The 11,343-nt window shown below is 42.1% G+C and overlaps 1 protein-coding gene across 1 annotated transcript; it reads right to left on the bottom strand.

Annotated features, from left to right (window-relative positions):
• Window positions 1-549: 549 nt before the first annotated feature.
• LOC107105910 (chromosome unknown open reading frame, human C3orf38) lies at window positions 550-10,017 on the bottom strand. Its single transcript, XM_015405959.1, has 3 exons — window positions 9,620-10,017; window positions 6,604-6,824; window positions 550-1,715 (listed from the first exon to the last, which is right to left on the bottom strand). The coding sequence occupies exons 1-3, from the start codon at window positions 9,756-9,758 to the stop codon at window positions 1,110-1,112; spliced, it is 966 nt and encodes a 321-aa protein (XP_015261445.1). The 5' UTR covers window positions 9,759-10,017; the 3' UTR covers window positions 550-1,109.
• Between the last annotated feature and the right edge of the window lie 1,326 nt (window positions 10,018-11,343).

The raw sequence follows: 11,343 nt of genomic DNA, 5'->3' as shown, positions 1-11,343 counted from the left end.
ATAGCTGTCCCAAATCAGATTAATGTTCTCTAAGTTTCACAACTGTCCTGCACTCCTTCATAAAGAACAATCACATTGTTATGTAAATAGCTACCCAACCAAAAAGTGGCTATAGATGAAAACACACACACAAAACCCAACCTGTGAAAGTGGAAAGGTAGTTTTGAAACAGTTCACGAGAACTAACCTGCTATCAGTGAAACCCTTCTAAATAATGGACTGCAGTTACAAATTGGAGAAACAGAATAATAAAATTACCTAAAAAGAATTTTTTTAAAGTTCCCTTTAGAAGTATTCCAGTTTAATAATCCCATAATAATATAGCATTTTTCATTATATACAATTAAACAAAATATTTTGTTATGTACACCCCTGAGATTCAGGATTTGTGAAATTTAAAATAAAGGTTTTTACATTAAACCCTTAAATATACTAGGTAAATATTTTCTTTATCAAGATAAACAATTTTAATTTTAGCATAAAGAAAACTATTAACAAGTGCAAATTAAAGACCAGCAACAGATATAAAGTTTTCTAAACAGTAGTACCAGCTTTGACACTGTCATGGAGGAACTACTCTTGAGAGAGTCTCACACAGTATTCTTTATAGATCTCTTGCATCAACCAGAAAGATAGACATATGCAGTCAACAGTAGCCTCATATTCCTATTACTCTTTCTTCCCTCAGCCCCTCTCCCACTCCCAGGAGGAGATGAGGCAACTTTAGGCAGAGAAGAACCTGTCCTAATTTTACATTCTTTGTTTTGTTTGTGAATGCTTTGATTCATTTAGTTCCACAATGCTTTTCAGTGCAGGAGAACAGCAGCAGGACAGGAGAAGGAAGACTTATAGAAGGAAAGAAAATGAAGAGTGATTCCTCATTTTTCATCTATTCGCTTTTCACTTGTGGGGTGGCAAATAATGTGCCATTTGTACCCTCCAGGATGCTAAAATCTACCCAACAACAACAAATTAGACATAATATTTTGGCTTGTCATCCAGTCAAAAAGTCTGACTCAAGAAACAGAAGCAAACAACTCTTTTGGATGCTCAAGTATTATCATGTATTGTATTTTCCTTGGCCAACAGACTTTCCTCCTTCATCCTCCTCAGAATCTGTGAGGTTCAACCAAGGCAAGCTCCTGGAGTTCTTGTTGCTCATATTTTATGCATGGTTTTTCTACAGGGGTCCCAGGTTCCAAGGCAGTCTGACCAACAATTCTTAGATGCACAGACTTAATTTTCCATGTGTTCTCCCTAAATGGGCAGCGGATGAGGCCAAAGAATTGCTCAAAGATGCCCAAGCAACAAGTATTTCTATGAACTGTGCCAGCTACTGCCACCACAACTATCCCATGCCGTGAAACTACACACTTCAGGCCACCAGAATTCAAATTGGGATTGAGGTACAGGTATTCTTCTTTCACCAACGACAGTAAACGAAGGCTCACCAATTCTGCACCTGAATATTCTTCAACGTTTTGTTCTGAGGTGTTGTAACAAAACCTTAGTACTACATCATCCCAGAAGTGCTGCGGCCCCCATTCTTCAGGTGATTTTGCATACAATGGATTTTGAGAATTCAAAATAGCAAAAAACCACTGACAAAATTCTTCTCCCAAGCTGTGACACTCTTTGTTGCCTTCTTGTTTGTTGCCTTCTTGTTTGTCTCCTCCTGGTTTTCCTCCACCTTGTTTCGCTTCCTCTTCAGGTATCTGCAAAACAAAGCAAGGCCTTTTATTTTAGAAGTAACAAAAGGTGTGTTGGATTCTTTCCATAAAGAACTGCTTAATGATGGGTCAAAAAGATCACAAAAATTCAACCGAATCTGGAACTACAGCAAACAAGAGAGGTGCCATCTGTTTAGAAACAGTGTGTGGTTGTATGTATCATTTGAAGGGTTCTGTAAATGTCTGTGTAATAGTTACCTTACTGACAGTCACTTTACTGGCAAAAAAGAGGTCTCTGTTTTTCTATTTTATGCCAACAAGAGCCATTTGATAGCTTGAATTGTTAGTTATTACCCAAAATAATCCCAATAAAACTTTAGCGCAATTTGTAGAGGCAATCTGTGGCCATAATTCACAGACAAACAAACAACAGTACTCCTGACTGTTCCATGTATGTAGGAATTTTTGTATGAACAAAGAGATTAACTTGATTAGCTGCTTCAGTTCAACAGATGAGGCAGGTGACAGAGACAGGGCTTTTTGAATGGTGGCACCTCATCTATGTACTGCTGTCCCCTAGAAGTCTGCCTGATGCTTATTGGCTTAGAAGAAAAAGAGAAGAAGAGACTGGATTTATACTCCGTCCTTCACTCGGAATCTCAGAGCAGCTTATTTATTTATTTATTTATTTATTTTATTTATACCCCGCCCTCCCCGCACGCGGGCTCAGGGCGGCTTACAAAGGCACAAAAGTGCAATAAAAATACAACAGGTTAAAACAATTAAGGCACAAAAGTGCAATAAAAAGTAAGCAAGTTAAAACAATGTAGGCAAAAATGCACATCTCACAGGATACATAAATGACTAGAATACTCACTCCCTATTGCATAACACGTTGGGATCTAAAAAGGGGGGATGCCATGGGCCACGATGTTCAACTGGCCAGTCAGCCCAGCCCGGCAAAACTGCTCTGCAGTCGCACGATGGTGGTAGTGGTGGCGGCGGCTCCTATTCAAAAGCCTGGCGGAAGAGCTCCGTCTTGCAGGCCCTGCGGAACTGTAAAAGGTCCCGCAGGGCCCTGATCTCCTCCGGGAGCTCATCCACCAGGTAGGAGCAGCCACCGAAAAGGACCTGGCCCTTGTGGCAGCAAGCCTGGCCTCCTTGGGGTCCGGGGTCACTAGGCGGTGTTGTGACCCTGACCGAAGTGCTCTTTGGGGCCTGTATGGGGAAAGGCGGTCCCTCAGGTATGCTGGCTCCCCACAACAGACATCCTGTGAGGTAGGCGGGGCTGAGAGAGTTCTGAGAGAACTATGGCTTGCCCAAGGTCATCCAGCAGTTACAAGTGGAGGAGTGGTGAATCAAATCCAGTTCTCCCAGATTAGAGTCCACGCACTTAAACACTACAACAAACTGGCTTTAGCTGACAGGTCAAGACATTTATTTGCCCAGGCTTTAGCTGAGCTTTTATCCTGACCATATTTGCTTATATATTGGTCACAGATTTTGGCTATTCCAAATTCTTACCTAATCAACTATAGCTTGGATTTTGTTAGTTCTATTGTTTAGAAAAGTTTGATTTTATAGGTTCTCCCACCCTTAAGTTTTTGCTGGTGGTTTTGAGCGGTTATTCTGTCATACACTGTGGATTGTTTTATCATTGTTAGTCTGAGTTGTTATTCAGTTATGTTAATTGTTATTTTATGGTTTATCATCTGGTACTGTTATAAGGTGCATCAGGCAGCTCTGCCCTGGAGAAAATATCTTAACAGTTGAAATTTGTCTCCTTTTGAATAGATCATGATGTCAGGAATAGATACTGCCTTTATGAGATATTTTAAATCATAGTGAAATTAAAGAATATAAATAATTCAGAAAGCATTTGATGCATGGGCACCACAGCTATCACCACTGACATATGCAAATCTGGCTCTGTTTGTTACTGATATGATATCTATTAAGATTTTGTGGGTCACTTCTGCAAAAGAGAGACACATCAGTAAGATATCAAAAAGAATATCCATCTTTTAAAAGCCTTCACCAGACCGCTAGATCTGGAATATTCAGAAACACAGACCATTAACTTGATAACCTCTAAAATTACTCTCCCAGAATAGAAAGTGACAATAAAGTGAAACTCCACACAACAAACAAACTTGAAACACTCAGCTTTCCAAATCTGGCAAGATGCCAACTGTGAATGATATTAAGCAAGACTTCCATACAGCAATCCAGACTGAAACTGTATTGGAGGGGGGTCTCTTTTCACAAGTGTTCCATCCTGTTAAGAGGATTTTGTTCCAAAAGAAAAATATATGGCTACCCTCAGCCCTTTCATATCACCCTACTGAATACACTACTTACGCAAAATTCTTTAAAAGACAGAAGAAATTATATTATAATTTTATTTATGACATGTTGTGATCCACTCTGAGCCCCACGTTAGTGGGGGCAGAGTGGGATACAAATTGATTAAATAAAAATAAGTTTGAGGAGACAAATAATACTGTCCACAGTGTTCCAGGCTGACTGGAAGAAGTTGGGGCAATCATGCTTAAAAGTCCTGCCTTTCCTCCAGGGCTCTGCACCAATCCTTGTGTAGGAAAGCAGCAACCTTGGACATGCTGAGGTAAAATGTCCAGACAAAAGAGAATCAAGTCTCCCTTCAGGGTTTATTTACTTTACTTGTGAGCCTGTTTTACTATATATATATTGAAGTCATCCACCCAACAATTAAATTCTGTCTACACCTCCATTTTAAGAACAACTGTAATAGTCATTTATCTCATATGCGAAGTCCCAGTCATTCATGTGGCTAAACTATATAGAAAAGAAAATTATTTCAATAGGGATTAGTCTTGATGATTTATTTTCCTTGCCAGAAAATTCAGCCTATATCCTGATTAAACAAAGACTCCTAGATACTGAGATGCAAGATTTAAGGAGCCTGGCTAAAGGTAGTTGTTCACCTTTGAGGTTAGGGATTTTCCCACAAGGGTCCTTCGCAGGGTATTTCTCTTGTTTAACTGTCTTATATGTTAGCTCACTTTAATATATTATCTTCTGCAGTACTGTACGGGAGATTTCAGAAAATTTCGTACTCTAATAGGCTCTGTTTTTGGACTGCACAAAGTAGAAAGCCTTGAACAAGTTTTCTGGTATTGTACTTATTACCTTAATATTTGATCCTCACTTATTGAACCTTGGCTGCAAGTTCAAGAAGGGCAACATGATGAAGGAAAAATTCTTTATCTATTATCCACTCAAAATCCAGCGATTATTGAAACTGGCCAAATTTTTACATTTTGCATCTAAAAGGTGAGAAATGTATCTGAATGCTATGGCTAATGAAAGATGGTTGTTATTTGGGTGTTGTTATGCCAATAAAGGTAAAGTTTACAGTTAAAGTCATCCACCCATAATATTTACCTTATTATAGACTATTATTTTCTGTTCAATAAATCTTTGTTGTTCATCTCAATCTGGGTCTTATTTGTTGAGTGTCAAGTGTCCAAGGAAAAGTGATCTCTATTTATCTCACATATAATTACAGATTAGATCTAGCAGGTTTCCAAATAAGAGATTCTAAGGGAATGCATAACTTACATGCTATCAATCCCAAAGCTTGTGCCCCCATTTTATTTGATTCTGAACAGTTGGGGTTTAAAAAAAAACTATCAGAGAGGCCAGAGTGGGGGACTGAACATTCCTCAGTCCAGAAGGCAGTTGTCTCAGAGTCTTCCCTGCTCCATCTCTCACCCCACAGCTGCCACAGAAATGAGTACAGGTTAGTGAGCAAGTGATTCAAATGACAACAAACAGCTAAGAGAAAGGTTCTCCTAACACTTCAGAAGACTGATTTTGTTTCAGAATAAAAACACCTGCTGTACTAAGGCAGCAGTTAAATGATCCAATGCAACTGAGTCTTTCCAGCTACCAGCAAAGAACCAAACAGCTCGCAAAGTTAAGGTGATATTCAGATCTTAGCCAGGCTTACCTTAAGCAACCATTTATTGAACTAACCACAGTTAGCACAGCAGATGCATAAAACTAACCAGAGCCTGCTCAAAAATCACAGCTTGTTTGCAGAAAGTAAGAGCTGACTGCAGCAGGAGAATAACAGGATTTTTTAATGCTCTGCAACAGCAACTCTGCACCTGCCGAGCAAACTAGTATTAAAACAGGACTCCTGGGTTTAGATGTAATGACTAATTAGAGTAACTACAAGTTCCAATTAATCCCAGCTTGTGGATCTCTTATCTGCATGGATCTGTGAAGAGGCCAGCAGTGTAATGCAATGTATGAATCCAGGCAACCTATGCTTCCTACAATACTTGAACTGGGAAATTCAAACCCTAAACACTCTCTTTATACACACACACACAACCAGTTTAACACAAAAACTCTGTCACAATTTTCTCTAATAGTGGAAGAGACAGCAGTATCTTCTGGATTCACGCAGCCAGATGGATGCAGACTTAATTATCAGCAGCTGAGAGAATGGTTGGGATTTATTTGATTTTTATTTATTTATACTTTAAATTTATGAATCCCCCAACTCCTGAGCACACAGGGCTCTGGGCAGTGTACAACAGAAATTAAAAACATCAGCATAACATTATTAAAATTAATCATTCAGTCTTTCCTATATTATTAAATAATCTCCAGATGGCATCACTAATTTAGTCTTAGACTCGCTTGTGCTGCTGTCTTGCGGGCAGGGCGCAAAGGAGGGTGAAGTGAAAAGATGGAAGGAAAGAGGAGGGTGCCAGCCATGATGGAAACCACTGCTGTCCAGCCCAATTAGTTCTCTGCCATGCCAAAACAGAACCTGAACAGCTACATGCTGAAACCAGCAATAAAAGAATGAACAAGCAACAGTTGCTTTTCAAAAGAATGTAGCAGATGTTCAGGGCTTGCAAACAATCAGGCTTACCTTTATATTAGGCTTTTCACATTTTAACCCTGTGCCACGATCCTGCAAGTATTCACACCAATAGTGTTTTACATAATTAACAAGTTGATGCTTCTCAGAAGAAGGAGGCACTATAATGCCTTTTGATGCCAAGTACTTGAAGATTGTATCTCTAAAGACCTTCTTTCTCTTCAGCAGTTCTTCTGTACTTTGACTGTACAGTAAGATGGCACGTATGGCTTCTGGAAAAAGAGAAATTCAAGTCAGAAACAATTCCCCCATGAAAGCAGCTTGTTGAAGCAAGCTCCTCAGATGATAAAACATCTCTAACTGAGGAGCCACGTTCTCAGGTTGTAGCATAGGAATGTCCCTAAGACACTATGCAAGCAACAAATGGAAACATTTAATTTTAAAACCTGGTGCTTGAATTCAGAATTATTCAATCATCATTCAGGTTTCTTTCCCCAAAAGAGCTTTTATTTTTAGTCTCAGGGTAAACAGCAAGATCCCCCCCCCCAGTAACCAATTGCTGTAATAGCAGTATGTATTTTCCCATCTTGATTTGAAACATATACTTAGGCACAGGTAGATCACCCTTGAGAAAAGCATTTTATAGATTTCAAGGGCTTCCTGGCAGGAAATCACAGATGATCATAACCAAGTAGTATCTCTGAATACTACCACAGTGAAGTAAAAATATGTCTTACCATGTCTTAGAATTCTCTAAGCCAGTATATACAGAGGTTGTAGTGCATTTCAACTATTGCTTAGATACTATCATTTATGGCCTCGGTCACACGGGCCGGATATCGCGGGGGGGGGGGGGGGGCGTCTGTTTGCCCTGGAGCGAACTACCGTGCGGCAGCCGGATCAAACGTCCCGCCCGACGTCCCATGGTTGGGGGGAGGTGCCGATCTTACCTCACTCCTGCGGCGCGGCAAAGAAGCGGCGCCGTGGGGGTTGTGTTGTTGTTTTTAATCCAAGTGTTCGCATGTGCCATTGGGTGCTTGTGCGCACCCATGGAGACTTGACAAAAAAAAAACTTTTCGCAACGGGACATGGGCGGGAGCCGGATGCCACGAGCTAACACCGGAAACGTGATCTGACGCCCGCCCTTGCCCCGCACTTTCCAGAAACTAGTACCTCGGAGGTACTAGTTTTTTACAGCACATCTTTGGAGTGAAGCCTCGGGTGAGCCATGGGAGCTCTATGCTTCCCAGATGTGGCACTGTGATCGCACCCAGAAAACCCACCTATCTTCCGTCTCTCTAGTGTGCCTAATGCTCCGTGTGACTGGGGCCTATATATACTATCAATATATACACTTGAGTATTAATATGAACACTACACAAATCCCTCACATTAAAAAAACCTGACAACTGAACAGTGCAATCCTATGAGCATTTTCCTGTGAGTAAGCTCCTTTGAGTAGACTTGAGCAGAACTGCTTATGTTAGCTATCTAAATCTAGTGGAGTGGAGAAAGACAACAGATAGATGAAGCCATGAATAAGAACACATAATGTGCCACTGCCCCAGTGGTCAGCAGAACTGAGAGAAAAATCATGTGAACAGAGTCAGATGTCTCTTCTTTAGTCAAGAGGGTAGAAGCCCCAGCTCCTCAGCAACATTATGATGGATTCCCCATAATTATACTGTGCTGGAATAAAATCCCATATGTTGGGCTACACAGAGACTGCAAGGAAATTCCTCAACTTCTGTCTGTCTACAGTAAGAACATTACTTGTGTGAAAACATTACCTATGTAACTATATATGAAGTCATTACTTGAGTAACAACTACAGACAGCACAATAAGAGGTTTCATCACAATTGCTAACTGAACCTATTAATGTACTGTAGCAACCAAAACTGGCACAGCCTATGAGTTTCATATTCAAGCAAATATCTATACAGTGGCAGCCACTCTCAGTGCCAAAGGAACAAGCCCTTTCTTAAAGCAAACTGCAGCTTCTCTCTTCAGAAGCATAGTAATTGTACTAAGTATTCATTACAAAAAGAATGAAATCACTTCCTTCTTTAGTGGCTTTTACTTTATTGAGGGCAGATGCTGATACTATACAAATCAATATTTCAGAGGGTAGCCATGTTGCTCTCTAGTAGAACAGTAAGTTTTGAGTCCAGTAGCACATCAGAGACCAACAAGAGGGTATGAGCTTCCAAGAGTCAAAGTTCCCTTTGTCAAATAACAGTTTAAACAACAGCAAGTCATGCCCATTATTCCCCACCCATCTTTTGCCAAAAATCAGTACCACTGGCTACCATCTAGTGGGCTAAACACTCAACAAAACTTTTTTTTTTGGTCAGAGAATGGTCCATAGGGCAGGTCTCTTTCCAAATTCCAAGACATTTCAAAGGCAGTTCCTCACACGGAATGAGATCACATGTTTGAAAGGAAAACAGCCTTGCTTAAAGCATACTAGTCCCTGAAGGCAGCTCGTGTACAGTACCTCTCTGGAGGCAGTTTTGGATTTATTTTCAAAATAGAGAGTCTTGCATGAGAGCTTCTCCATGGGCCTTTAGAGGAGAAAAACAGCAATGGGGAGTGAAGATCAATGATACAGAAGCACAGTAAGAGAAATAAAACCGAAGTCTGGCAGCACCCCGAAGACTAACAATATTTACTCAGGCTTTGTGAGCTAGAGTTCATCATCTCCTTTTATTACTAGACTTATTTTATTTTCTGCAACAAACTATCACACTTTACCCCCTCTGGAATTACAGTCACAGTAAGAACCCTCCCCACAGATATATTCAGACAGGACAACACAAGCTGCTCCCTGAAGAAAAGAGGAACCAAGCCAACCAACTTTTTCAACTCCCACCCTAACCCGTGTCAGGGAGAGCGAACGGTCACATATACACCCGCTCATGGGGGCAAACTGAGAGATTCCATTTTGGTGAATGAAGAGAGACGAGGCCCGAGTCCGAACACAGCTGCTGGTGCGCCTCCCTTCCCCTCTCCCCGAAGGAGAGAAGCCCGTCCCCGCCGGGGTCCTTCGCGCCCCGCACTCCCACCTTGGCGATTGTCCGGCTGCACGAGGCGGTTGGTCACTGTGTCGGTTAGGGCGATCAGGTCGTCCGTGTGCAGGAGCTCCAGCAGCTCCTGGCAGCCTTTCTGCTCGCGCTCGCTCATGCCCGCCACGGCCGAAGCCATGATGATGGCGGTAGGGGCGTCGCCTCTTCGAGCGCGAGACAGAGAGCGCTGGCGGCCCACACGCCCACCGCGGGGACAGCCTCCGCCGCAACCCTGGCAACCGGCGCCCACAAGGCGACACGTCTACTTTAACGCTTTAAGCGCTGCTATCACTCCCCTCCCCGCCTTCCACATTTGGCAGCTTTCCAATATGCTGGAGACAGGAGGGCAGTCGAAAGTGGTTCGACGAGGAACAAGGCATGGCCTCTACTGTTCCGTCAGCTTTCTAGGATGCTGTTCTACTCCAGAAGTGGAGCGTTCCCTTTCCGGCCTTACCCGGGGCGGGGGCGTACGTGGCGAGTGACGACCAAAAGATTGAAAGTTCCTATCACCAAAGTGATAGGAAACCCTAGTCTTCTCCCAAAGATGCAGGGATGCGTTTGGAAGTGCCGAAGCCTTTTGAATACCGAGTGAGCGTGCATAGAGACAGGGAACCGCTTTGCTTACGTTTAAACGACAGTTGTTCTTGAACTCCAGGCAGGATTTTGTTTGTTTTTAATAAAAACTTCAAAAAAACGAAGGGATGCCCCCCGGTCGGTGAGTGACTAAAGAAGGGTTATCATATTTTGAAAAGCAAAAAAGAGGACATATTTCCCGACTAACTAGAATCATAGAGTTCGAAGGGACCTCTAGGGTTGCGGTGCTCATCTCCGTTTCAAAGCCGAACAGCCAGCGCTGTCCGAAGACAACACAGGAAATTCACAAATATCTCTCCCCCCCAAAAAAAACACCCAGTGACCCCTGCTCCATGCCCAGAGTGGTGATCAGCATTTCCTGACTGCCTTCTCTGCCTAAATTCACAGAACAAGCATTGCTGTCAGACCCACCCACCCACTGACAACTGACCTTTATTTAATCTACACCAACAGACTAGAATCTTTATAGCCAGCTGATTTTTGTCTTCAGCTGTACCCATCGATGTTAATGTTTATACTGTGTTTTAAATTGTAATTGTATTTATTATAATATGATGTTACCCACCCTGAGCCCGTCCATGGGATGGGCAGGATAATAATAATAACAACAACAGCAGCAGCCTCTGTTTGAAAACCTCAAAAGAAGGAGAGCCCACCATCTCCTGAGGAAGTCCACTCTAACTGTCAGGAAGTTCTTGCTGCTATTTAGCTGAAAATTCTTTTGATTTAATTTGAACCCCTTGGTTCTGTCTGACCTTCTGAGGCAACAGAAAACAACTCCACACCATCCTCTATATGACAGCCCTTCAAGTTGGTTATCATATCACCTCTCAGTCATCTCCTTTCCAGGCTAAACATACCCAGCTCCTTCAGCCTCTCCTCATAGGACTTGGTCTCCAGCCCCCTCACCATCTTCGTTGCCCTCCTCTGAACATGTTCCAGCTGGTCTATATTCGTCTTAAATTGTGGTGCCCAATTTAAGCGATACCATCACTTCACATGATCTGGACACTATATTTCTGTTGATGCAGCCCAAAATTCCATTTGCCTTTTTAGCTACACTGCTGACTCATATTCAGTGTATGGTCCACTAAGACCCCTAGATCCTTTTTGTACATACTACTGCCAAG

Source organism: Gekko japonicus, unplaced genomic scaffold (genome assembly GCF_001447785.1).
Source record: "Gekko japonicus isolate JY-2015 unplaced genomic scaffold, Gekko_japonicus_V1.1 scaffold365, whole genome shotgun sequence".
Classification (NCBI taxonomy): Eukaryota; Metazoa; Chordata; class Lepidosauria; order Squamata; family Gekkonidae; genus Gekko; species Gekko japonicus.
The sequence above is the reverse complement of the archived record's forward strand: the minus strand, read 5'-3'. Positions and strand labels throughout refer to the sequence as shown.